Source organism: Limanda limanda, chromosome 2 (assembly GCF_963576545.1).
Source record: "Limanda limanda chromosome 2, fLimLim1.1, whole genome shotgun sequence".
Taxonomy (NCBI): Eukaryota; Metazoa; Chordata; class Actinopteri; order Pleuronectiformes; family Pleuronectidae; genus Limanda; species Limanda limanda.
This window is the reverse complement of record NC_083637.1, coordinates 9,308,238-9,335,333: the sequence shown is the minus strand read 5'-3', so window position 1 is coordinate 9,335,333 and position 27,096 is coordinate 9,308,238. Positions and strand designations below refer to the sequence as shown.

Sequence of the window (27,096 nt, the reverse complement as noted above, 5' to 3'; positions counted from 1 at the left end):
GTAGTCAGAGAGGTCCTGAACACAGGCATATCAGTCTCTCTCTGGAATTTTTGAGCAAAGTGTTTATATAGTACTTTGAAGTATCCAGAAATTAGCTACTTGAAGCTAAAAATGTGTGACTTATTTTGTAAAATCTCATAATTGATGTATTTGATTATTTGTATGTGAGCAAGATTACACATCCTTCTTTTTCCATGGCATTTTAATGCTGTATAGTAATGGACGGCATGAGGTTTGCATTTTCTCCCTCTGCCTGTGGGTTTGATTTGGTTAGTGCGGCTTGTCGACTCCAGAGACCTGCAGACAGAAGCTCACTGAGGTTGAATAACTGAAAAACCTTTCAGCCATATGAGTTTTTAACGGAAGACTTTATTAGACCTGATCGCACACACGGTTAAGGACAGTGTGGTTGAGTAGATAAAACAAGATCCATGTTTAGAGAGTCCTACACACACACACACACACACACACACACACACACACACACGTCTCTTTATTCTGATATTAAAGCTCGTCTTTGGTTTTGTCTGCATTTTTCGCCTCCTCAGCTTTCGCGGCCTCGATGTACTTCTTCCTGTCTTCATCCTCCTGGAGACACAAAGGAGACAAGTTTATTATTACCAGAGAATAAAGGAAGCTCTCTCTCACACACACACACACACACACACACACACACACACACACACAAACTCTCACACAGTCATCAAAGCTCAGCTGGCGAGGAAGATGATTTTACCTTGACTCTGTCCTTTTTGGCTTTTTCCATCTCTTTATCTAAAAACTTAACCAGGTCCTTCACCTTCACTTTCCCCTTGTAAACCACCATCTGACGAGAACACAGATCAAACACATCAACAACTATCACAGGTCTGCAGTTTGTCACACTTGCAGCAAGGTTAACATATGCAATGTTTAATGTACGTTACATTTAAAATACAGTATTTAACCTAATTAACGTAATGTTGAACGGTTTAAAACAAGTTGTGTTTGGGCCAAAACGCCCTGAATCTGTATTGCTCCAGAGAAGCTTCATACCCTCTCAGCGTACAGAGCAGGAAACAGGCCGAGAGACGGGCAGCGTCCCTGCATCGACAGGTTGATGTCATTGGCGGAGGCGTCGATGCGAGCGACCACCACGTCCTCTCGCTCCTTCAAGGCCTCGGCTAGTTCTTCCCACAGCGGGAACAGAGCCTTGGATTCCTGACTGTACGGCAGATCTGAGGAGCACACGGTGAGCACTGAGGTGAAGAAGAAGCCTCCACTTGGGACTTGAACCCTTTGACTCTGTGCGACCTGTGCGGACAGCGGTGGTGTGTCAGTGTAACGTGTGTTTACTCACAGAACATGACAAAAACAGTCTTGTTGGGGTTAAAGGCGACTTTCTCCAGAGTCATTCCCACCAGCTCCTTCACCGGCTTGGTGTCCCACCCGTCAGGTACCGGCTCGCTCTGCAGCTTCGGCTGTTGCATCAACACAGACACATTCAAACCGTCAGCTCGACCTGTCGTCCCAGTTCCACTCACCAGATGGGAGTGTGCGTTACCTTAGCTTTGCCCTCCAGGTAGGACTGACAGAATGTCTTTATGGTCTCTACGTCCAGAGAGTCAGAGGGCAGGTGATAGGTCACATGGTCTGTCAGGTTGACCAATCGGATGATAGGAGCCTCAAAATCCCGTACTCGGAAATACTCCATCATCCGGCCATTACGAGGCTCGAACACGTTCACCCACACAAATAAAATCTGAACACACAAAAGGAAAACGAACAAAGTAAGCGGATGTTTGAAAGATATAGTGTGTGTGTGTGTGTGTGTGTGTGTACCTTCAGCCTGAACGCCCCTGCAGCAGCGTTAAAGGCAGAGTGAATCTCTTTGAAGTCTGCAGAGCTTTCGTTAACAAACAGGAGGGCGTGGTTCAACACAGGCGAGGCTAAGATCTGATTGGCCGTCTGCAAGAGATAAATACAATATGAAGGTACTCAGTCCACATCATAGACTCTATGTTAAGATGTTACAGATGAAACTCAGTGCAAATAAACTAAGCCACACCAATTCACACACACTCATATCATATCAGTCCCATAAATGTGCCGGATTTTTCATTGAGATCCATGAATTATTTGTCTGGAAATTTAGTGGAAACATCGAAAAATACATTGTTACAAAATCCCTGGATCTGCCACCTGTTCTGGATCCGCACAAATATTTCTCCAAATCCTCTTCACAATCCACATTTCGGCTATTTTATTCAAATCAAAGGAAACCCTTCTTGTGTTTGTTTCAGAGTTAGTTACCTTCACACAACAGATATAAGCAACACGTGCTTCAAACAGCCTGAGAATCACAGACTTTTCAAAAATGTGCAAACAGGCAGCAGATCATCAGACAAATTCCCAAATAGAAAGTCAAACATTCCATTATATTAATATTCACAGACAATCCCAATGAGTTTAAACACAAAAAACAGCTCCAAGCTGCAGTGGAGCAGTTACAATGTGTGTGTGTGTGTGTTTGTGTGTGTGTGTGTGTGTGTGTGTGTGTGTGTGTGTGTGTGTGTGTGTGTGTGTGTGTGTGTGTGTGTGTGTGTGTGTGTGTGTGTGTGTGTGTGTGAATACAACATGCACTTAATACCTTTCCGGTGTATTCAGTGACTGGGTCCATCTGGTAGACAGTGATAAAGATGATCAGCTCCTCTTTAGATGTCTGAGGCATCATTTTATAAGCCTGGATGAGCTTAGACTGCAGCACACAAACACACACACAGAAAAACACACACACACACACACAAACACACACACAAACACAAACACACACACAAACACACACACACAGGTATGAGTACAACAAACTGCTGGTCTTGAAATACTGTATACATTCATTCATATCGAAAGAAGTTTCATAAAAAATGTGTGTGTGTGTGTGTGTGTGTGTGTGTGTCTGTGTGTGTGTCTGTGTGTGTCAGTACCTTTTTTAGCAGCAGAACAACATCATGGGTGAGACCATATTTACTGATAACTTCATTGTTCTGTGTCACAGCAAAGCTGACGTCAGGAAGGTCCATGGCTGCAGAGTAGAACACCTGGACGTACTCGTGATCCAGCTCCTGCAAACACACACAATCACACACAATCACACACACACGGTTACAATTGAGCGAAGCCACAACAGCAAAAATTAAAAGTAAAACAGCAGATTTTCACCTTGAAGAATCCGACCACCGTCAGCTCCTCTGAGGCCTCTGATAGGCTGCGATCGGTGATGAGGTCAGCAGCAGATCCCGCCCTCCGTTTCAGCCAGGTCAGGAGGGACGCCGCACTCACAGGAACTAAATACGATAATAACTGAAATAATCTTCCATGTTGTAGAAAGGTCAAATAATAATCAACAGGCTCTATACACATGTTCTAACCCTTCTATTGTGTCTGTTACTGTGGAGCTGGAGATGATTAGTTTAGGTTAGCATGAAGCCAGGGGAAACTGCTAACCTGGCTAAACCTTTTCAAACCTATTCAGTTTCTCATCTAAAAGGAGACGACTGACAGAGGAGCACATCTGAGGCCTAACCCTAAATTACAGCTCCACAAATGTGCTCTATAAAATCTGTGTCTTTCACGTACCAGGGCAGGGGACAGGGTTCTGTTTGTCTCCGCCCAGGTACAGCCTGATTATTGGAGGACCTTTGGCGTTGAGATCTTTCACCAGCTCCTTCTCCTTTGAGACATCGACGACGGCCAGTTTGACCTCTGACCCCTGAAGCTCCGCAGCTGCACCTTTAAAAGCTGCTGATACATGATGGCTTTCTGCAGACAGAGGAGCATCTGCACATGGAAACACAGACACACACACACACACACACACACACACACACACACACACACACACACACATACAAACACACAGCAATAAGGACAGTAGTTTGAGGAAGTATTTTGGTTTTAAGGTACAGGTAACACTTACAATCCATTGAATTGCTCTGTGGTGAACATTTAGGTTAAGATCAATCGGTGTGACTTACAGAAATGCACCAGGAGCTGGTTGTGTTTTCTCAGCGCCCTTTCGAAATCCCCTTCGTTCAGCTGCAGGACGCCGTCCTCCTCGGGGAGAGGTTTGTCGCCCTGTCGCTCACGATGCTCGGCGGCGGCGACAAACGCACACAGACAGAAGGCCGACAGCCCCAGCAGCAGCAGTCTCCTCATGACGGCTCAACCAAGATCTGACAAACTGGTCACTGGTACAAGCTTGAAGGGAAGGTACGTCTGAAGGGAGGGGTGAGAGGAAGGGCTGATGTGTGCATGTCAGTGTGTGTGTGTGTGTAAAGGTGGGTGTGTGTGTGTGTGTGTGGTGCAGGTAGAACTCATGTTGTGGGGACCTCATTCGTCTTAGTCACATTATAGGGACGTGTCTTGCTCATGGCAACAAAAGAGACCCCACAAAAAATGTTTTAAGGTGTTGTAATGATAAGGTAAGTCTCCAAGTGTGTTTGTGCATGTGTGTGTGTGTGTGTGTGTGTGTGTGTGTGTGTGTGTGTGTGTGTGTGTGTGTGTGTGTGTGTGTGTGTGTGTGTGTGTGTGTGTGTGTGTGTGTGTGAGAGTGCTGAGCTGGTAGCTGTGAATGCTTTCTGTTATCTGCCGACTCGACCCACCGGTCTGTAGCTGATTAACTTCCCTATCTAAGCCCCGTTGTATCTCTGCCATTGGCTGCTGTTCATATCAAGTATATCACGAAATATCTAAATGCCCTTTGCCTAACACAGTTCCCCTCCACAAGGTCAGAATGGAAGCGAAAACACACGCGAACACACACATTTAACAAATGCACAAATTCAAGATGTGCAGAATTCACCCACCAGCGCAGGTGTTAGAAGACTATACGTGATCGGCCGTGTTAAAATAGTCAAAACCTTTGTTTCCTATCAACATAACAGATTAATAATTAACTTTGTCAGGATACTGATCATTGCACATCATTACAACAGCAGGTAAAGAAGGTGCATTAATCAATCATTGCATTACAGGGCAAAGTAGGACACTGATATGCCACCAGGAGGTCACAGCAGGTTTAATCACAGTATACATCATGTCTGTTCCCCTGAAAAACAAGCTCAACACTTTGAGAAAAATAAGCTCATTTGTTTTCTTGCTGAGAGTTAGACGAGAAGATTGATGCCTTACATTCAAATATTAAAAGTCTGGCCAGTGATAAGAAAATGTTAACTTAGCCATTAGGACTGCAAGCCAGTGACACAATCCTCCTGCTATCACTCAATCTGATTTGTTAAATCTGTACATAAACCAAAGTAGAACGTGAGATGAAAGTGTTGGTGTCTTTAAATGCAAACTTAAAACTAATCTAATTGAATAAGCATTTTGAACAAAAGGTCAAACTATTTCTTAAATTTGTGAAGATGAGGGCAGACACTTGCACATTCTCTTTAACATCCTCAGCTGAATATTGTGCCTTTGAAAAGTAATGCAAAAAAAGAGGCAAATTTAAGACATGGAATCAAATTTGAAAAACTAAAATATATGGAATACGACCAGTTTAATAAACTGGTTGTAAACTGTGAATCTATTCACAAGATCAATCTGTGTTAAATCTGGGTTTGAATGGATAATAATAGAAAACAAATAATAATTAATCATAATTTTATTCATAATAAAATCACAATTTAAAAAACAACGTGTGCAAACTTTAACTCACATGTAAACAAATGTTTTACAACAAACAAACACACAAAAATCACATTTAACGATCACAAATCGTACCTGCACATCCACACGTGTTTTACTATTGGACCAGAAAGAGTCTCACACACACACACGCAAGCACACACACACACACACACACACACACAGACACACACAGTCCTGAGTAGACTGTTCAGATGAATAAAACCACCTGTGTGGGTTTACCATGACGGTGCAGGGTAAAAAAAAATCCCTGTGTGTTTAGTAAATCCGTTTTTCCATTAAGCTTTGTTTGGTTTAAACATGTCCGACATTCACACCTAGTTTCCTCTGTTTCATCACAGAATGTGTGTTCTCTTAGTATTTAAATATGTAAATCAGCTCATTATCATGTTGGTTCATGTAAATCAGTCCCTGGACTGGACAGGAACTCGTTTGTCCACATGTCCTCTCTGTCTCTGTTTGTGATCTGAGTTCTGGTTAAACGCTACAAGGAAGGATTCAGTATTCAGTTCCTCCTTGTGTTTAAAAAAAAAAAAAAAAAAAGGGAATCCACCACCATACGTTCTTACAAAATATAAAAAATGCGAAAAGTATTCTTGTTTTTGTTTGTATAAATAAATTGTATATATTAGAATTGCTTTTTAAGATTGAGCCTTACACTGTTAAAAAAAATGGCAATGACAGATTGGGATATGATTCGGGGGCTGACATAGATAAACAAACAATCCTATATAGAGTTTCCAATTAACGTAAACTGCATGTTTTTAGACTGTGGGAGGACGCTGGAGTACCCGGAGGAGGAAATAGTACACAATGTGTCCGTTGATTCATGGAGTAATAAATAAGGATTCATTATTAAGAAGATTCATCCTCTATCTATATCGCTTATCCTTTGAGGGTCATGGTGGGCTATCTGGAGATAAACCCAAATTACAAGGGACAATGACAAACTACCATTCACATTCAGGTTTTACAGGCAAAAGAGAGTATTGATTTAACTTAACCCCACTCTGCATTTCCTTGGACTGTGGGAGGAAGCAGGAGAAAACCCACTCAGGGAGAACATGGCAATTCCACATAGAGATCGACCAATCAACATCGGCTTCAAACCCTCAACCTTCTTCCTGTGAGGCGACGGCTCTAACCTTCGCATATTTTGAAAAACGATGATCATTTAAAATAAAAAGGGAAGCTTTTTAAGCGTATAAAGCAGCTGTGGTGAGTCTCGATTCTCGTTGGGTAAAAGAATCAAGTTTCTATAAAAATAAAAATTAAACAGAAATGTCCACGGAAACGTGTGAAACTGCTCGTCGAGCACATCCACTTCTCTTCTGTCCAGTCTGTACATCTCTTAGAGCTCCAACACCTTAAAAACTGTCCTGGTTTTTAGGTGGAACAGTCCGGGTAGTCCTATGGTCGTTTGTAAGTGAACACATGGTGTCCACACTCTGGGCAGGAGTGATATGAGTCTTGTAGTCCACATGCAACGAGCGGGATCAGACAGAAACCACAGACCAGCCTGAAACACACGAGGGGTGTGGGTTAGTTAAGCCTGTAACAGCTCTCTAACATTAACGTGTGTGTGTGTGTGTGTCTCACCCCATCACTGCCAGAAGTAGACACAGGCCCCAGGCATCCTTGTTAGGATGGTACTTGACCTTAGTGGTAACAGTTCGCCGGCAGTGTGGGCAGCGCACCAAGCCGGGCTTCCGTGTCAGATGCGACGGTGTGATGCGGACCGGCGGCGGCTGGGTTTGGCTGCTGTTCACAGTCTGTCTTGCACCGACTGTAGAAGGACAGAGGACAGTATCAAGGGTCAAACACAACCAGGGAAGGAGAGGAAATATAATTTTCACCTGCTGGGTTGGATTATAAATGGAGGACCTATACCTTGTGTGGTTGGATGGATTATGTTTCCAGTGTTTCGGGGAGTTGAGGTCACAGACGTGGGGACAGAGGGAAGAGACAGGACGGGAAATGGATCCCGCTGAATCCTAACTAGAGAAAAAGAAAAAGTAAAACGTTACTTCACATGACGTTCTTGAACACATCTCTTTCTCTCTGTTTCAGCTCTTTGTGCAGATATTTGCAGAACAATACAGAAGGTGAGAGAGAGTTGGGAGTTTTGAACCAGTACATTTAAGAATATGGCCTTTAGTGACCTTTAACTTCCTCTTCTCATTCATTTTAAATACCTGTGTGTATATATGCAGTACAGGCATAATGTATAATCAGTATAATCAATATAACCTTGTGTTTATGTACATAAATACATAAACAACATCTGCTCATTAAAACTTCTGCTCTACTGTAATCAGACTGTGACGAGTCTGCACTTTAAAGAAGACACGTTCTGCTCACATTCAGATTCATCGTTTTGATTTGGGTTATTCAAATGCTCTAAAGTTCAGAAAACACATCACTGTCCTCGCACTGCTGCAGCTCCTCTTGTCAGCCTCTGTCTGAAACATTTGGCTTTAGCTAAAGTATCTTTAAGGCCGCCCCCATCCCTCCTGATAAAGTCCAGTCTGTAGTGATTGAAAAAGCATCGGAAGTCTCCTTTAATATTGTCTGTTTAAATTGTTCTGTTTCAGTTTACGGTTAAGACCAAACTACTGTCCCGAAGATGCTTGTATTTTGATATCTACTTTGCTGATGAAATATGACTAATATCTCATTTTTCCTTATCTTAATTATTTTTGGAAATCCAAGTTTTATTGTCTGCACTGAAAGACAAGATTCAGATCTCTAGAAAGCGTATTTTATGAGTGAGAAAACCCCCAACGCACAGACAGGAAGATGAATGAGCGATGAGAGATATTCTACCTGCTTCTACGTAGGTGGGTGGAGGCGTGGAGGGGGAGGAGAGGGAGGCGTAGTAGGAGGGGGGAGGTGGGGTGTACAGTTCTTGAATATTCCGAGCAGGAGGGTGGAGAGTGGACTCTTCGTATGAAGGAGGTTCCATCAGGAGATCATCCGGTCAAACAGGACGCTGCTGAGAAGGAGGAGGACGGACAGAGATGGAAATAATGTTCATTGTGATGTACACAGACAGGGAGAAGGGCCAAAAACCAAAGGGATTATCAACATGGGATTAAACATGGGATTGAACAAAGAGTTTTCAAACATTTCGAACAAACCTATACCCAGTACCCAGACAAACTGTTGCTAATACTTTGTATGAAGTTAAAGGATAAATGAAATTGTTTCTTGTCACCTTTTTGAAAGCATCCCCTTTAATTTGAGTGTTAAAAAACTTTGCAACACACTATGCTTTTCCAAACGTACTTTTTTTTTATCCTGAATGTTCTCCAATTAAGCAACATCAACAATCCTGTGAATTCTGTGAGTGAAACACTCTGAGAAAGATCCCTGCTCCACCATGAGGGGTTTTAGAGTAGATTTATTTTAAGGGGTGAGATGCAGAAATAAGTCATTTGTATCATAGACGTGTGAAAAAAGATGGCCGACGTGACAGCTGCCAAAAGTGAAGCCAAAGTGTCTCAGACGCCCCCTGGTGGCTGGCGGGAGTATGGGTCATAAACCAAACTACATAGTCCATATACGGGTTAAATAGATTTTTAGGTAGCACTTAGGTAGTTTGGTTTTAATTAGTTATTTGATGCTATGAAAATAGGGTGAAAATGTAATTGTTATGGCCAAACATTACCCTTATGAAACCCAGTGAAAATGTAAAAAATCATCCAATCTCATGATGTTAAAGAAAGTGATAAAATGATAACTTACATTTTATGGGGTCTTTCAAGACCCATAATGCATCCTTCCACCCAGTTTTGTAGTATTCCCTTTAGTTTTTACAGTGTAATCTTTAATATGATCTTTTATGTTAACTTTCTCTTTTTACTTTTGTCTCGTTTTGCTCTGTGTTGTTTTATTCCCATGTATTTTGTAAAGCACTTTGTAAGCTTATTTAGAAAAGTGTTACAGAAATAAACTATGTTATTTGTAATAATAATAATAATAAATATAATTATATAATAGATATAATTATAATTATATACTGACTCTAGTATCTCAATTTGGTTGGCATTAGTTATAGGCCACCACTTATTTAATGTGTGTTTGTGTGTGTGTGTGTGTGTGTGTGTGTGTGTGTGTGTGTGTGTGTGTGTGTGTGTGTGTGTGTGTATATGTTTGAGTGAGGACATTTTGGCCATTACCTTTTTCAGAGAGCTGGTAAAGAGGGATAAGACTTTCTTTTAGGGTTAGAGTTAAGGATCTAAGGGGGAATGCCGATGAGCGTAGTCACAAAGACGAAGTAAAGAATGTGTGTGTGTGTGTGTGTGTGTGTGTGTGTGTGTGTGTGTGTGTGTGTGTGTGTGTGTGTGTGTGTGTGTGTGTGTGTGTGTGTGTTTGTGTGTATGTGTATGTGTGTATGTGTGTTTGGACACTATTGTTATTATCTGAACATCTCGGCCTTCCTTCACTTCAAGCTGCGTATTGTCACATGTCACATAATCACGTCGGGTCTGCCTCTCTGATTCTGTTGTTCAAGTTACCCCCCCCCCCACCCCCCCACCCCAAACACACACGCACACACACCCTCTTGTAACATTATAGTCAAGTCGCACAAATACAAATTATTCAGTTACTTACACACTGTAAAATACATGTTTCTCTCTCTACAATGTATTTCCAGAGCAGTTGTGCTTTCATTGAATTAACTTGAAGTATTTCCCTTTTTAAAAACTCATTCTCAGCTTATTTCAACTCAGACGTTCAAAACAACAACAACAACAACGACAACTACACACCGTCAGTGTCGTAACTGACTCTGAACTCAGATGATCCTGAATCATTCTACTGCCAGGGATGTTTTTTTTAAATGTTAAATGCCATCTCATTACATCACATTAAAAGCAGCCGGACCAGTAACGAACGTGCCTTTTGAAAACAGACGTGTAACTCTACCTCACATGGGTCCCTTCTCTTTTGTGAACAGGAAACATCCGAGCCCTGGAGTCTGATCCAAAACCAGGCGCCAACCCTCCTCCGAACAAACTCCAAATGCTGCCGGTGACGACCTGTCCTCCGTCTCTGATTGAAGTGTGAGATGTGTGAGAGCAGTGGTCTCTTACCTGGGACGAATCAGGAAGCTGGGCCAGAGGCTGGTGACAGGCGTGACATCACAGCCTGTTCAACCTGTTTTCCTCTGGAATTAGAAACATTTTACTTCCCACAGAATGAAAACCAACCCTCTTCCACCGTTTCCCTCTGGAGTTCAGCCTCTCACACAAACCTGTTCCCACATGAAAACTCCTCCTTTAAACACACAGGATAGTAAATCTTCATGTGTGATATTAACTTAACCATTTATATATTTGTTAATGTGTTTGTTTATTTAACAAGCACCAGATAAATGTCACGTAGAGACAGATAGAAAGTGAAGGGGACATAAGATCTAGTTTCAATAAAAGTTAAAATCCAATCTTTTTAATTTAGCTTTTAACTAAGCCTCTTATTTATTTCTATCTTGTGTCTTTCTACTGCATCCGTTCTCTTGCACTGTTTTTACTTTCTCTCTCTCCACCCTGACTGTGTTGTTTTTTCCTTCGCCTGTGTATGTAAAACACTTATGCTCAACTCCAGTCTTCTTGTTTTCTCGCTCGTCAATTTGTTTGTTGGTTGGTTTGTTTGTTGTTTGTCTGCAGGTAAGATAACGCAAAACCCACAGCACAGATTCCCGTGGAACTGGGTGGGGGGGATGTGTTGTGGGGCAGGGAAGAAGCCATTTAATGTTATTGTTGACCCAGGATATTTTTTTATACAATTCTTGAACATAGTGAGACATTTTTTGACATTTCCCTTCTTTCCCAGGGAATAACTCATGAATCTTGAAAGTGAAATGAAAAAAAACATTTAGGGAACTTATTTATTAGGTGTGTGGTGCAGTGTCTTTGTGGTGACTGTCTTTCTTTCTTTCTTTCCTTCCTGAAATAATCAATGCATTGTTAAGGTCATTTCAAAAATAATCATCAACACTTTTTAACCCAAATTCATTTTATTAAGAAAACCTGAAGACGCTACATGGATTCTGATTGGCTCAAAGTGACATCATAGCTCATCTTTAGATGTTGTGTTGGTCGGCGTCTCTTCAGAGTCGTCAGCGTCCTGAAGGAGAGAACAATAAATGAATGGATGAGAAGAGGGTGAGTGGAGAAGAGATATTCTGATGTAGGAATATAAAAGAATACAAACCTTGTCACTCTCCTCAGCATCATCATCATCATCATCTTCATCATCATCATCATCATCATCATCTTCCTCATCCTCCTCAACACCAATACTTTCCTCCTGAGGCAACACTCCTCCATCATCCAGGAACTTAGAGAAAGTCTCCAGGTCTCTGTTTCCAGCGAATTCGACCACCTGGGAGAAGCAGAAAGACGTGATCACGAGCTCTGTGATGGAATGTGTGTGTTTGTCTGTGTATGTGTGTTTGTGTGTGTGTGTGTGTTTACCTCTTTGCCGCCGGCTGGGAAATACTTGAGCGTGGGGAATCCTTGAATAGTGACAGACTCTATCTCGTTGGCTGAAGAGTCGATCTTGGCGATGATAATATCTTCGTGGCCAGCGTACTTCTCACCCAGCTTATCCCAGATGGGAGCCAGCTCCTTACAGTGTCCACACCATGGAGCATCTACACACACACACCAACATAACAACACACTTACACACTTAATTCCAGCCTGAGTTGTTACAGTACACATGTCACTCTGAGGCAGACGGACACACTGACTTACAAAACTCCACAAAGACGTTTTTGGTCGGGTCCAGAGCAACAGATTCAAAATTCTTCCCCACCAGGACAGTGACTGGTCCTTTGTTCCAGTCCTCTGGGATCTCCTCTGTGCGATAGTACGGCTGCAACAAAAAATACATATTTAAGCAACTGATTGCTATGAGTGTGAGTTTAAGTACTCGAACGAACACCAGTGTGATAAGAACTACCTAAAATGACAGAAACCTTCTTGAAGATGACTTTTTTTTCCAACCTTTATTTTGACTTATAAGTTTGGTCCATGTCCCATCTGCTAACACGGAGGAGGAGGGGTTTATGATCTACTGTATATACTGCAGCCAGCCACCAGGGGACCGCTGAAACACTTTGGCTTCACTTTTGGGTAACTGTCATGTCGTCCATCTTTATTTACAGTCTGTGCTCACAATGAGGTCATGAGGGTTTGAGAAGAAGTTCATCTACAGGAACTATTTCTTTCTAATCTTTATTTTATTGTGAAAATCTAGATAATTCAAATTAATAAAGTGAATCCATCTGAGGGCTTTTAGAGGAGCTGATGACATCTCATATATATGTCCCCATATGGGACACATGGAGACGTTTTCATTCAAATGAATGAAGTGGAGTAAAAAATACTATTTTTATGTGATGTTATGTTATCTATGTTATTGTGTAAAGTAGATAATAGGTGTTTGTGTGTTTTACCTTGGCGGTGCCACCCACAACCTCCTGGCACAGTTGTCGCAGTGAGTCTACACTGAGGTCACTGGTGTCGATGTTGAACTTCTTTCCCGTGTCCATGTTGATGATGCGAGCAGTGGGGGCGTCGCCCTCGGCCACGCCAAAGTATGTCAGCACATGAGACATGGCGGCCGTCACGTCGATGACAATGAACAGCATCTGCGTGACACAAACGCAGACACATACAGACACACAAACACATATACCCACAAACGGAAGAAAATTGTTAAGACAATAAGGTTAAATTGAGCTTTAGGTCTTATAAATATTTAATCACTTTTAATGACACTTTTTTGTACAAATACACACACACACACACACACACACTCACACACACGCACACACACACACACACACTGTGTTACCTTGCCCTTGAACTCTTTGGCAACAGGCCTGCTTGCGTCCAGCAGAGCCGTCTGACTCTCCACGGTGGAGTTGATGAACAGCAGGCTGTGCAGGAGGATCTTCGAGGAGAAGATCTTATCTGAAGTCTGAAAACACACACACACACACATGGTGGGATTTGAGTATAATTTAACACTTAATTGTCTAATGATGTGTGTTTGTGTGTGTGTGTGTGTGTGTGTGTGTGTGTGTGTTTGTGTGTGTGTGTGTTTATCACCTCCTGCTTGAATGGGATGATCAGCTCCAGACTGTTTTCGTCGATGAACTTGGTCAGGTTCTTTTTGTCCAGTGTCCCTTCTTCTGACAACGCAAAGTCGGCTCTGCCATCGTCGAACTAGCAAACAAACACACACAAACATACACACACACACACACAAACACACACGTCACATCACTTCTAATGGAGGGTCTAACCAGGTATCTCCCTGATCTCTTGGGCCCCTCGGCCTGTTCAGTAATCTTTGCAGACATGTAACACAATCATGATGAAATACTGAAATTCAATTTTATAAATTTTTTTGGCTACTACTTATTTCTATAAATACCCTAGAAAAATGCTATAAGCACTGTATCTTGGCACTAGATGGCAGCAGAGCTAACACCATGAAAACTCCCTGTACCTAAACACTGTCTCTCTATTAACCTCCGGACTCTTGTCTCTCTCTTGATGTCAGAACATGTTCGTACCTTTTTGAAAAGCACCACTGAGTTTTCTTGCACTTCATACTTCTGGAAAACCTCAGGAGTCGCTGTCAGAGCAAACTCTGTGTCCGTCACGTCCAGGGAAAGTTCCTTAAACAGCTTCGCCGCCTCACTGTCCAGATCCTAGTGATGATTAAATTTAAATATAGTTTGAATAATAAAACAAATATATTTCATGAGTTTTAAAACTGGGTAGATAACGTACGTCAAAGAATCCAACGACATTGATGTCATGAGCGTCGATGAACTGAGCTGCAGACTCTGCAGAGTCGAGCAGTGGAGCACCAGGACCTGAACGACGCTTCATCCACTGGACGATTCCCTCTGCTGTCCTCTTACCTGACAACACACACACACACACACAATTAGGTCAGGCTCACGAATATATGTCTATGACCTGTTGAGGTATATAGATAATGTACAAAAGCATAAACCTAAAAGTTTGACGATTTGGGAAATGTTCATGTGTTTGTGTATATTTAAAACATGGCAAAGACACTAAAAATCTGATCTAAAGAGTTAGGGCTAATCTACCTTCACTATTTCCCCTTACCCTCACCTAACCTTTCTCTAACCCCTTAAACTAACCATATCATTAATTTAATGAGAAACTGACCTGAAACTAATCGTAATCTTAACCTACACCAAAATAAACAATTATAATAAATTAACAAATCCTAACCCTTACCCTAATCTAGCTTCCCCCTCGACTTAACCTGAACCTAACTTTACCCATCCCACTCTAAATTTAACATAAACCAAAAACTAAACCTAAACTTAAAACTTAAACAGTCCAAAGTAAAGTCCTCACTCTAAATGATTTAAGTTGTGGAAGCCACACACACACACACACACACACACATATACACACACACACACACGATCTGGAAATAGAAACTAATTATGTGCAGCTGTGAGACTTAATCATCGAGGGTCTGAAATTTATTTTTTAATCAGTTTAATTTAATCCTCTGGGTTTGTGTGTGTGTGTGTGTGTGTGTGTGTGTGTGTGTGTGTGTGTGTGTGTGTGTGTGTCTGTGTGTGCTATGTGAATGTGTGTTTACCGGTGAAGTCGACAGGCTTGCGGCCACCATCGATGAACAGTTTGAGAGTTGGGAATCCTCCGATCTCAAACTCCTCCGCCAGCTCCTTCTCCACCGCCGCGTCCACTTTGGCCAAACGCATCTTTGACTCCTCCCCCTTCAGTTTCCCAGCAGCCTCAGCGTACACCGGCTCCAGACGCTTGCAGTGACCACACCAGGGCGCGTCTGCACAAAACCCACACAGATCATGTAGAAGACAAACTGGGACCTGAGGGGGGGGTCATGAACTGAAACAGGCCTCGGCTCCATCCACCTGTTTGTCACTATCAGCAGCACGTGAGCAGATATACATGGAAATAAGCTGCTGATAGCCGCGGTGGCAGTTGGCTTCAGGCTCTATCCCCTTTGATGACCTCTCCTCTGACTGAGCTCATGTGTGGGAGAGTTGAACCTGGAGAACATCTGGACACGAGAGGCCACGTGTGTGCACGGCCATTTGCACGATAACGCCTCAATGCATAAGAAGGCTTTAACGGTTTTTATTTCGATAAAAAGACTGAAGGTTCTTGTACTCAGCTCTTCCTGCAGCTTTTGGTCGTATCCCAAAGTTTTCCTCTACTGAGTTGAGACCTCACAGCATTTAGTTGGAAAAAGGCCAAGAATGACCCTCTTCACTTGTTTTACATTTTGTTTTTTCTTCTCACTCTAAAAAAAAGAGCTCACATCTGCACTTCTTCTTTTAAAAATACATATCTGCATCACATTACAACACAAAATCATATTTGTGCTAAAAAGCAACACAGATGTTTAAATGAAGGCAAACAGATGTGATTAACTTCGTGAGAATTGTACAATAATTGGAGGGTTTTTTGGAAAACTTAAATATTTAAAACATTTTAGAAGCGAATGTCTGTTACTAGAAACTCCGTTTTACTTTTTGGGACCTGAACCTAAGGAGACAAATATCAAAGATTTCAACCCTATGGGTGCAGAATGAAACAAGTGTATGTAATAGAATGAATGAATGTAAGTTTACAAGTTAATATGGACTCATCTGCACACAGGTGAGATTGAGTTACGGTTAATTTAAGTTTCTATGTCAAGTAATGCTCTGGTTTGTAAAAATGTTTGTTTGTTTTTCAGTTATTCATATTTATATATATTACATCGTAACTACTCACAGAATTCCACCAGTAGAAACTGGTTCTCGCTCAGAGCTCTGTCGAAGTTGTTGATGTGGAGAACCATCACATCTTTCTCCTCCTCTATCTCGGTGGTTTTCTCTTTCTTCACCTCCTCCTCCTCTGTCTGTCCTGCAGCTTCTTCTTTGCTCTCCTCTGGTGTTTCTGTCGGTGTGTCACTGTTCTCCTCTGCGTCGTCGGCCTGGATGCAGGAGGCCCACAGCAGCAGGCCCAGCAGCGTCAGGGACAGAAGCGTGTGCGTCCTCATGTCGGCTGTTGTGGTGCCTCCGCTCAGGTGTGGAAACCTTCAGTACATGTGTCCCTGCAGGTTTCTACCTATATGTGTCTAATATGAAGAGCGTGTGTCGAAATGTTACTGGCCTCCCTGCTCACCCAATCAGGAGTTACACCCTATCCAGTTTGAGCCAATCGGGCGGTGCCCTGTAGAGTCAACAATTGGGAAAACTGGCTGATCTGCTGTTAATGTTCCTGGAGCCTTCACAAGTACACTCATCCATTTGCTTCCTCCTCCCTTTTCCTGAGAATGATCCTGTTTTTCTTTCAGAGGTTGTCACCAGACAGACGGGAGCATGTGGATAAATATGCTGAGTCATCACTCTGGGCCTTATCACACCCTCATTTACCTGAAAACAGAGTTCTATCACATGGATGTAAAGCTCTCATTGTCACCTCTCACCGCCCTGATGCAAATGTTTCTTTCACACTGTGATAACAGATATTATTGTTTTGCTTAGAGCTCAAATTCAAATTTCAGCATCACATGAGCACATTGTCAGCAGATTCATGGTTTGCATTAGTCACAGGAGAGTTCACCTCTTTATTTAACCCTTAAACTGTTCATACTTTACTTAACACTGTATTAAGGGACTCTATAATAGTATTATAGGGAATTGTTACCTTATGATATTGCTGTTATTCATGTAACTTTCCCACTGCTACCTGTTCATATGTACTTTTGTATTGTATGTGGTATGTACTGATGTGTTGTGTGTGTATTTGATGTACTTTTGGTGTATTTTACGAGAAGCGAAAGACACATTTCCACTGAAAGTTTCTGAAATGAATTATAATGAGAAATATCAATGGTTCTATTATTTATACCACTTTCCTTGAGGGACACACACATTCATACAGTGCATTTATTTGCAACACTTCCTCTATCACACATGACACCTCCACTGCCTGGTCAGAACAGCTGCCGTCAGGGCTGCTGCACACTGGAGGATTTTCAACTCTTGACCGATTTTTGAAATGTGGGAGCCACAGACACACTGACAGATTTAACAGATCTTTAATCTTATAATCTTCAGATCACACACACACTGGATGAACTGCCTCACTTGCCGTTTGTAGAGAACAATTTCACAGGGACAATTCCAGAGAAAAATCACACAGAAACTTGCCATATCTTCTTCTTTGGGGCAAATTAGCGCCACCTTCTGAAGTGGAGGGTGGAAAAGTCTTGTGATTAAACGTGACTTCAGAAAAAGAACAAAAATGGGCGTCTGTACTGTTTTGCAGCAACAAAAAAAGAATAGTATGGAGGGAATAAATGCCAAAGAAGGATTTTACATTTTTCTACAATTTTGAGGCCAAGACAGTGGCGAGTTGGTAAAGTATCACTGTTTTTAGTCCCATTGTTTTATTACAATCCACCTCATTGTATCAATCATATGTACTGTTGTCTCATAAACTCTAAAATACTGGCAGCGGTGGGATTTGAACCCACGCCTCCGAAGAGACTGGAGCCTTAATCCAGCGCCTTAGACCGCTCGGCCACGCTACCTGTACAACTTTGTGAGATTGCCATTTACACAAACGTCTAACAAAGACATTCAACAGTTCACACATATGGACATTTAGATTATCCAATCAACCCACTCTAGATGTGTTTGGACTGTGGGAGGAAACTCTTGTACTCTTGCTCCACAGAGAAAGAAAGAAAAACCAAGACTTGAACCGAAGAACCTTGCTGTGAGATTTAAGTTCAAACCACCACAGCACCAGAAGAAGAATACAGGATATACAAGAATAAAAGAGACACATTCAGGAAACATTTTATTACAAAGTGTGAACAGGACCTCAGAGCCGTTAGCACGACTATCGTATCAGGGTTCAAATCTCAGACACACAGGAAACAGACGTTATTCTTTTTTTATTAAACTTTTTACAATGACAAACTGTGACGGACACACAACTTCTCACACTTACTTCAATGCTGCATGTGTGTGCTCTCCGTCAGTGTGTGTGTGAGCTCTGGGTTCGGGTCCCAGTACGCCAGCAAGTCACTGAAATCCAGCTGATTGTTTTCCAGGCCGTGTGCGTTGTGGTGTGTGTTAAAGGGCATGTGTGTGTCATTGTCTGTGTGCGTGCCGCCCTGTGAAGGTGTGTTCGTGTTTGTGACGTCGGGTGTGTTGGTGAAGCCGCCCAGGGAGCAGCAGGGGATCGGCTCGGTCCAGAAACTGAGCGGGAGATGGCGTTTGACCATCGGCCGGCCGCGGCCCAGACTCGGGCTCACGTGGTCGAAGAGTTCAGCGAGGGGCCCTAAAATGGAGTTGCCCTTTGCGACCCCGACTGCTTCCTGTTCGGTCACGGCGGAGCTGCGCTCCTCCGGACTTCCCGCTCTCGCTATTCTCAGCAGGTCGTCGTAGTAACGCAGGCGCCCGCCGGTCGTGGCGGAGACGGAGTCGCTGTAGATGTCACAAGCGTCCTGGTCCCCGGAGCAGCGTCCGAAATACCTCTGAACGTCCCGACTGATGAGGTCTGCGAAGGTCAGCAGCTGCTTGGTCACGTCCAGAGCGCAGTGGGCCGGGTTCAGAAAACCCTCCTCTAAGCCTTCGTCCTCCTCTTCCTCCTCCTGAGCGTCAGAGTCTTCATCGTCCTCGTCGTCTTCTCTGTCCTCTTCATCTTCCCTCTCCTCTTCCCTCTCCTCCTGCTTCTCTTCGCCCTCCATTTCAATGTCGTCCTTGCACGGAGAGCTCTGGAAAATCATGGGGAAGTAGGTCGGAGTCTGGGCCTGGACCAGGAAGTTCCTGATGACGCCTGCCGCCATGATCGCTCGTCAACGCTGGAGAGACGGTGACAGGAGACAAGAGGTGAGAATCCAACAGGATAGAAGGACGCTGACCGGATCAAATCTTTGAAAATGGTTTAAAAAGTGAAAGTTTTATTACCCAGAGACGTGGAAATCAGCTGAGATTCTGTTGAAGAGAAGGTCTGGTCAGGTCACTGATGGATCCACGTTTCTGTTTGTGTACGTGCATGTGTGATACTGGGCCACTGGGACTGTCACTGTATATATACCTCCGCACGCGGCCGCAGACGCGTGTGTGTCCCCCCCCCCCCCGTCCGACGAGGCAGCTTCCAGAACAAATATTTGACTGTCGAATTGGTCAAACACTCTTTGTTTACTTTATCACTGGGAAACCGGGGAGGGGGTCCGAGGCTAATGGATCCTCTGCCAGGGGATGATGGAGAGTTGTTAGGAACACACACACACACAGACACACACGCTCAGTTGCCTTTTCCGTCCCCGTTATCGGGCTAGTTAAAGGATAAAAAGAGCGTGAAATCAAATCACATGCTGTTTTGACTTCTAGAGGGGAACACTCTGCACCGACTTCAGCCCCCACCCCCCCACTCGTCTCCCACCGGAGATACAGTCAGACGCAGCTCGTCACGATCCATGACGCTCTGCAGTGATTCTTCTTGTTTTTAATCAGATGCAACATTAACCAGGCAAACTCCCCAGAAACAGATGGATACTTTATTGATCCCGAGGGAAATGTAGGCATCAGTTATCACACAAAACAGTCAAATGAAAATAATGAAAGGTCAAAATGTGTCGAGAATAAATTCACTCTAATGAGATAACAAAGCAGCAAAACTATTACAAAGGTGTCACTGTAAAGAAGTTTGTGCCAAAGGGAGATATTGACAATTCAACATTTTAAGTATAGGGTGATTGAAAGACACAAGGAGTATTGAAACCAAATATAATACAGATTTAAAGATAAGTAACTGAAGCTATACAGAGCTATACAAAGTTGTGCATTAGACTAACACAGCCTGGACAATTATGGTGCAGCAGATATATAAAGAAAAACTGTGCAAGAATAAAACTTAAAATATCAAATCAAATACAGATGAACACAGGCAGTGCTGGTGACAGTCTGGCAGCCCAGTGACGTGGTTAATGCAGGATGATTCAGATGATGATTTTATTGTCAGACGTCGTGTCAGTTCCACCTGAAGCTGTCGAGCGACTCAGAGAATTAAACTCTGAGATAAAATTAGATCAGGCAGAGAAAAGATCCCCAAAGCAACAGACTGTCCCCGATGAACAGGTTAGAACTTGACATGACAATAAACCAAGAAAGCAATGAGTTTTAACGATTTAAAAGATACGGTTGGAGATGATTTATGTTTTTGTGACTGTCAACAAAAAGACCAAAACCAACAATATGTTAGTTCATTCTGTCGTCTCTGAATGTCCAACTTCCTTTCCTCTGTCAGGCTCAGTGCCCCGCCCATTTGATTCTTCCTAAAATGTAAATGAGATGAGTGTTTGTGTTCATTTCTGTCTTAAACATATGATTTTATATTGAAAAAGAGTGTACCCAGCAACATTTTTAACTTTCCTTATTGCTCACAATTTGCCATAAACCACATTAATATGGATAAACTTATCCTATAAAGAACGTTAACTTTACTTCCCTGAAAAGCATTGACAGTTTTTCCCTAGTACAATAAATTCCAATTGATTTCTATGTGGAGCCTGAAGAGTATTTCAACCAAAATTAAAATATGCATGGTTTTAAGTTACATGTATAAACCTGACCAAATAGGAAATAAAAACTTCTAGTCATAAATATTACATTGTTCTAATCTTTAGTTGATGATAAAATGTCCTCTTTTATATCGTGTCAAATTCTGTGCTTTTAAAGAAACGTCCCTGAAGTTGAAGGTATGAAACTTAGAAAACATCTTTCTTAAACTTTTAATTAGAATTAAACAGTAAAATGCACGAGTCATGCATCAGAGCCTCTGCATGAATGTAATGATTTGATGAAGCCTCACTGAGTAACTCCATCACTCACTAGATTTTACTGACCTTTACGGACATCTGTAACTCTGTACATATGTGCACGTAGAGCATTAATGTGTTTGTGTGTGTGTGTGTGTTTGTGTGTGTGTGTGTGTGTGTGTGTGTGTGTGTGTGTGTGTGTGTGTTATCAGGACACCCTGGCTCCCCTGGCCTCCCTGTCTTCAGTATCCAGGCTTCTGTGTTGACTTTAGGGCTAAAGATCAATAGCGGCAATATGTCAGCTCTCAAGAGTACGACAATAAATTACACACGTTTTTAGGCACAGAAGCACATGGATACACACACACACACACACACACACACACACACACACACACACACACACACACACACACACACAGATGTGCACAGCTACCGTTATTAGGACTTTGTGAGGACTTCCAGTATAACAGTTTATTCCTCATCTTAACCACAATCAGTTCATAACCAACTTTAGCCTGTAACTCAAAACCCACATTTCCAGACACGTTATCAATCACACGTCTTTAATAGCGGCTCTCAAACTTTGCCAGAACCTGTCCACCTGGTTGTCATCATCGGGCCACTCCAGGTACGTCCTGGAGTTCATGACCCTCCGCAGCCTGCAGAACTTTTTGGGGAGGGTCTTTTTGTCGATTGGTTCCAACAGAATCAGCACAACCGTGTCGTCGTTTTGTTCAAACAACCTAAAATGGGTGTAGTCCAGCTCGTACTTGCACCACTCACTCTGGACAAAATGCTGAGAAAGGACGAAGAGTGTTTTGTGACTCTTCTCGACGGCGTCCATGATGTTGTCCATGATCCATCCACCGGGACGGAAATCCCTCTTGTGGAGGCAGAGTCGGAGCGGGGGCTCGGACTGCTCCAGCTCCGGGACCAGATGCGCGTCCACCCAACCGGAGTCCATCTCGCTGTAGGACACAAAGGCGTCGTACTCAAGCACTCCCTTTTTCAACTTTGGCTTCCTCTTGGCTCTCAGCCAGGCCCAGGTCATCTCCACGTACCACGCGGCGTTGAACTTGTGACACAAACCTGCAATGAGCAGCAACACAACCAGGAGAACCAAGCAGAGCAAGGAAAAGGATAAAGCTGCTTGGCACTCGAACGCCGACAACCTCACGTCCGCTACGCTGGTTCCTCTGACGGCGTCAGGCGAGTCGCATATGTACGACTTCAACTCGTCTTCGATTCTGACTCGATGCTTCGTCAAGCCGCTCGTCACCAACTCCACAAAGTCACATGAGCAGACGTACGTGTTACCCGCTGCCTCCAGACTCTTCAAACTATCATAAGCATTTAGAGTATTTCCGCTGAATGTCTGTAAGTCGTTGTTTTGAATGGAGATGGCTACAAGGCGAGGGTATAAACGACCGACAGGCAAACTATTGATCTTGTTGCCGGTGATGTACAACTCTGTGAGGAAAGGCAATCCCACGTCGAACACGATCAACTCATTGTTGGATAAATCAAGGACGTGCAAACTGGGCGGCAGACAGGAGGTCACCTTTGTTAAATGTGTCGATGAAAGGTTTAGAAACGTTAGACTGGGAGGCCAGGTACACGTCTCAGGCATAACGTGAAGCATGTTTCCACTCATGTCGATATTGTTTAGGTTTTCCAGTTTGGTGAAGAGGTGGCTGTTGATTGATCGCAGGTGATTTCCGCTGACGTTGAGGGTTCGCAGACTCCACAGGCCCCCCCGTCCGTCGCACATCATGTTGCTCAGCGCTAAATCACTGAAGAAGTTGTCACTGACGTCCATGTACTCCAGCTTTGAAAAGTCAGCAGCGGATTCACAGGGGAGGGCGAATACCTTGCAGTTCTGCACAGTCACCCGTCGCAGCCCCCTCAGCAGCGGCTGCAGGAAAAAGAGAGCCGGGAAGTTGAGGAACTCGGGGACATCCACGTTTTTTAAGACAGCAACTTCCAACCGCAAAAAAGAGTTTGGGATCGTCCGAATGTCACCCACAGGAAATAAGAGGAATTTTGCATCTTCAAGTGCCAACATAGATATGTTAGAGTCTGGCAGCATGTTTAGAAGAGCTACACATGCTGCAGTCGCCATGCTGATGTTTTTAAAAATAATACGTGTAGTACCGCCATTGTAGGCCACTTTCAGTGGGTACATGTCATATTTGGAGAAGAAGACTGTTTCAGTGAAAGTCAGCGTTGTGGTCGGGTGTACAACATCTGAGAGAACCACTTCTACGAGCGTTCGATTCCTGTTAAAGGGACCATTCAGACTGAGGGTCACACGGCTGATGGGCCCAATTCGTCTCAAACTTCCTTCTGCATAGTTCCGTAGGTTTGTCCCATCAAAAACCAGCTCCTGAAGACCACTCAGCCCAGAGAAGTCTGTTTCTCTGACGGACTGAAAGTAAGGTCCTCCAAACTGGAGGGTTTTTAATTTCTTCAGAGGCTGGAATAGATCGACTTCACCCGATGTTTTGTATCTGTTTCCCAGGAGATTCAAGTGCTGAAGGGAGAGAAGGTTCTTAAACCAGTCAGCAGACAGTGCAGCCAGTTGGTTCATGGACAGGTCCAGTGTCTCTAAATGAGTCAGGGGGACAAAAGCTCGTCCCTGGATGGTTTTGATTTTGTTGTGACTCAAGATCAAAGACCTCAAACTGGCATATGCACTAAAATCGTCCTGCAGAATCGTCTCCACTCTGTTGAATGAGAGGTCGAGTTCAGTGATGTGCTGTGGGGGGGCTGCAGGGACTTTCCTCAGGTTTTGGTTTGAGCAGTCACACGATGTTTCCTTACAGAAGTGACACTGAGGTCTGGAAAGTGAGAAGCTTTGATGCATTAGAGGCATTAACACGAGAAACGTCAGGATCTTCATGTTGAGTTCCTGTAAAACACCAAAGAAAAAACCCCATCAGGCCTTTTGTTCCAAACTGTTGAAGAAAACAATAAGACAATAAACAGACATGCTATTAAATTAAGCACGTTAATGTGCTAAGATTGGTTAATTAGCACTGAACACAAACTGTGGAGGGAAATGGGAACGGTCATTACAATTCATCCTGTGGAAAACATGAAATCTCAAATTTAATAGCAATTAATTCAGTAGTTGTTGAGGCTTTTCACTTGAAACCACAAATGACAACCTCATGGTGGCGCTAAAGGAAAGGTTGGGGATTCATCCTCTGGGAACAATGAATGTTTGTTAAAATGTTATGTTGGTTATTTGGTAGATAATGATGTTGATCTGTTTTCAAAGTAGTAGAACAATAAATCGACATTTCCATCTCTGCAGCAATGCTGTGTTAAAAAAAATATAAGTGGCTGTGGTTAATTATCAAAAATGTTCATATTTATCAAACTATTCCTACGTCATCTAATATTTAAAATACAAAAGAACATTGTGAGTAAAACAAATGTTGTCTGAGCTATTTTCTGGTATAGCTTAACCACAGAGAATCGCCAATGATCACGTTTTGGGTTAAATCTCCATCCACTCTTCTTATTTTCTAAAATATAGATTGTTTCAACATTACAAACATTTTGATCTGTATCTAATAACATAAATGTGTTTTAACCATGATAGTGTGACAGTGAGCCGACGTGTAAAACTCCAGCATCTTGAAACTGAAGCAGCTCTATGGAATTTAGACTATTTTAGATTATTAATATTAGTACATTTATCTGTGTGAATGTGAATCATGTCCTTCTTCAGTGTCGAAGGGAGAATTAATACCAGACGTGTATGTTCCAACTGTTTCGCCATTTTCAATTACTGCACATATTTAAAATAAAATGTTTTTATTGACAAAATATTTATAAATATTATTACTAAGCTCCTCTTGCCTCACTTTTGTTGTTTTTAATCAACATTTTAAATTCTACTGCATTAATTCAACAGGGGAATTTATAAATTAATTAAAAGGCAATGTTACATTATTCAAAGTCACAGTTAATGCTCAATGCTAATTAAATTACCCACCATGTGTCTTTATGGCAGCAACCAAGCAATGAATTAATTTATAAAATCGTCAGTGCATGATTAAAAATGTTTTAATTTGTCTGAAACTGAGCCGGTTCATAAAGTAAATAATCCTGCAGAAGACTATAAAACACAGATTAAGCAGGACAGAGTGAAAATACAGTGAAAATACCTTGATACGAGTGGTGTCCTCCTCACATCTTCACCAGCAACATCATGTCAGAAAGTTGAACTCGTTTTCTGTGTCACTTCTCTAGTTTGAAAACGATTTCCCCCCCAAGTCTCACTGGGTTCATTGAGAATCCTCAGGAAGCAGCGGCTGCAGTTCCCTGGCACAGCTTCAGGATCAGATCATTGCCGTGACAACAGGAGGGCTGTGGTTTGACTTCACAGATGAGTTGTGTGCAAAGAGCTGACAAGACTGCACGAAGAGCTGGAGGCGGATCAGCAGCTGCCAGAACCCAAACCCGTCTCCGCTGTCAGCTTCACGACTGACAGGTGCTCGAACAGCGGAACAGAGAACTTTGATGAGAACCATGAAAGCGTTTATGTGAGCGGGTCTGTCTTCTGACTGACTGACAGGGAAATCTGACTCAAGGCGGAGGCACCTTTTAGAGTTTCAGGAGTGGGTTGGACTAACTATTGGTCATATAGTTGGGTTAATGGTCGGAGGAACCCTTCACACCTGTTACTTTGGTTCAGACTAAACAGAAAAGTCTGAAGGTCCTGACCAAACCAGTAACGAGAGCAAGGCTTCACTCCATCCTCAGCAAAGGGATTCACATGTATTTGTGACCAGCGTTTAAAACACTTGCCCTGTTACTACAATATACTGAATTTCAACAACAACAACGAGTGCAGCAGCAGTGTCAGATGAAGCACTTGTATGAAAAGGAGAAGCAGCCGATAAAAGAAGTTTATAAAAAAAACACTGTCTCTTAAACTGAGTCTATTAAAGCATGTGAGCTTGTTCCTCATTTCTGCAACAAGAGCTGAAAACTTCCCCTAAAAAGGAGCGCGAGCCGAGGAAAGAAGAAGCTTCTGCACCAGCACTTAATGCTGTGGTAACATTTTAAATAAATCCCAGTGAACGATTGTGTGAGAACCTATAATTAACCATAGTTTCCCTGTCCTCTCTACATGTTCAGTGTTTCCCAACAGTCGTTGTCAGCAGGATTAAATAAAAACACTGTTTCCACAAAAATTGAGTGAAAGGATGAAACATGGGTCAAGAAGAGAAGACATATTTAAAGGGTCTGATATCTGTGATTGTGTGCAACTCGCTGCTGATCCAAATAAAATTCTGACTCTAAATGTGGAGCAAGAAATCTGTAACCACCACCAATGTGTCGCTGAGGTGATGTGGATCCAGTCGTTGATGAAGCACCTTTATTAGTTTAAGACTGATTCTTACTCTTCCCCACCAGGTCGGCTGTGGTCTGCTGCTCTCTCTTCCCATCAGGACATGACAGAATCATCGGATCCTTCTCATCTTCATCACTGTTCTTACAGCCCTT

The 27,096-nt window shown here is 42.8% G+C and overlaps 5 protein-coding genes and 1 non-coding gene across 6 annotated transcripts; all 6 read right to left on the bottom strand.

Annotated features, from left to right (window-relative positions):
* Positions 1–349: 349 nt before the first annotated feature.
* On the bottom strand, positions 350–4,274 carry zgc:136472 (uncharacterized protein LOC678514 homolog). The gene is made up of 11 exons (XM_061088713.1): positions 4,014–4,274; positions 3,616–3,816; positions 3,199–3,323; positions 2,964–3,101; positions 2,630–2,737; positions 1,822–1,947; positions 1,544–1,741; positions 1,340–1,460; positions 1,036–1,217; positions 737–826; positions 350–588 (listed from the first exon to the last, which is right to left on the bottom strand). The coding sequence occupies exons 1-11, from the start codon at positions 4,192–4,194 to the stop codon at positions 505–507; spliced, it is 1,554 nt and encodes a 517-aa protein (XP_060944696.1). The 5' UTR covers positions 4,195–4,274; the 3' UTR covers positions 350–504.
* Positions 4,275–7,098: 2,824 nt separating this feature from the next.
* On the bottom strand, positions 7,099–8,653 carry si:dkeyp-75b4.8 (lipopolysaccharide-induced tumor necrosis factor-alpha factor homolog). The gene is made up of 4 exons (XM_061083396.1): positions 8,515–8,653; positions 7,579–7,686; positions 7,288–7,474; positions 7,099–7,207 (listed from the first exon to the last, which is right to left on the bottom strand). The coding sequence occupies exons 1-4, from the start codon at positions 8,651–8,653 to the stop codon at positions 7,099–7,101; spliced, it is 543 nt and encodes a 180-aa protein (XP_060939379.1).
* Positions 8,654–11,704: 3,051 nt separating this feature from the next.
* On the bottom strand, positions 11,705–16,816 carry pdia2 (protein disulfide isomerase family A, member 2). Its single transcript, XM_061088702.1, has 11 exons — positions 16,524–16,816; positions 15,364–15,567; positions 14,505–14,638; positions 14,285–14,422; positions 13,815–13,931; positions 13,558–13,683; positions 13,157–13,351; positions 12,453–12,573; positions 12,171–12,349; positions 11,908–12,078; positions 11,705–11,820 (listed from the first exon to the last, which is right to left on the bottom strand). The coding sequence occupies exons 1-11, from the start codon at positions 16,789–16,791 to the stop codon at positions 11,764–11,766; spliced, it is 1,710 nt and encodes a 569-aa protein (XP_060944685.1). The 5' UTR covers positions 16,792–16,816; the 3' UTR covers positions 11,705–11,763.
* A 1,432-nt stretch (positions 16,817–18,248) lies between these two features.
* On the bottom strand, positions 18,249–18,330 carry trnal-aag (transfer RNA leucine (anticodon AAG)). The gene has a single exon. It is a non-coding gene; the product is annotated as a tRNA-Leu (tRNA).
* Positions 18,331–18,756: 426 nt separating this feature from the next.
* LOC133025745 (protein PERCC1) lies at positions 18,757–19,596 on the bottom strand. Its single transcript, XM_061092491.1, has one exon. The coding sequence runs from the start codon at positions 19,594–19,596 to the stop codon at positions 18,757–18,759; it is 840 nt and encodes a 279-aa protein (XP_060948474.1).
* A 2,496-nt stretch (positions 19,597–22,092) lies between these two features.
* Positions 22,093–25,810, bottom strand: tlr2 (toll-like receptor 2). Its single transcript, XM_061092480.1, has 2 exons — positions 25,752–25,810; positions 22,093–24,484 (listed from the first exon to the last, which is right to left on the bottom strand). Exon 2 carries the CDS (start codon positions 24,473–24,475, stop codon positions 22,127–22,129), a length of 2,349 nt encoding a protein of 782 aa, XP_060948463.1. The 5' UTR covers positions 24,476–24,484; positions 25,752–25,810; the 3' UTR covers positions 22,093–22,126.
* Between the last annotated feature and the right edge of the window lie 1,286 nt (positions 25,811–27,096).

Coding starts and splice junctions, on each gene's coding strand:
- zgc:136472 (XM_061088713.1), bottom strand. CDS start 4,194: ATGAGGAGACTGCTGCTGCTGGGGCTGTCGGCCTTCTGTCTGTGTGCG. Junction 2,738..2,963: donor TTGTTCTGCTGCTAAAAAAG/GTACTGACACAC, acceptor TGTGTGCTGCAG/TCTAAGCTCATCCAGGCTTA. Junction 1,948..2,629: donor TCACTGAATACACCGGAAAG/GTATTAAGTGCA, acceptor TATCTCTTGCAG/ACGGCCAATCAGATCTTAGC.
- si:dkeyp-75b4.8 (XM_061083396.1), bottom strand. CDS start 8,653: ATGGAACCTCCTTCATACGAAGAGTCCACTCTCCACCCTCCTGCTCGG. Junction 7,475..7,578: donor AATCCATCCAACCACACAAG/GTATAGGTCCTC, acceptor GTCCTTCTACAG/TCGGTGCAAGACAGACTGTG. Junction 7,208..7,287: donor CTACTTCTGGCAGTGATGGG/GTGAGACACACA, acceptor CGTGTGTTTCAG/GCTGGTCTGTGGTTTCTGTC.
- pdia2 (XM_061088702.1), bottom strand. CDS start 16,791: ATGAGGACGCACACGCTTCTGTCCCTGACGCTGCTGGGCCTGCTGCTG. Junction 13,932..14,284: donor CAGTGGTGCTTTTCAAAAAG/GTACGAACATGT, acceptor TTTGTTTGCTAG/TTCGACGATGGCAGAGCCGA. Junction 12,350..12,452: donor AAACGTCTTTGTGGAGTTTT/GTAAGTCAGTGT, acceptor GTGTGTGTGTAG/ATGCTCCATGGTGTGGACAC.
- LOC133025745 (XM_061092491.1), bottom strand. CDS start 19,596: ATGGCGGCAGGCGTCATCAGGAACTTCCTGGTCCAGGCCCAGACTCCG.
- tlr2 (XM_061092480.1), bottom strand. CDS start 24,475: ATGAAGATCCTGACGTTTCTCGTGTTAATGCCTCTAATGCATCAAAGC.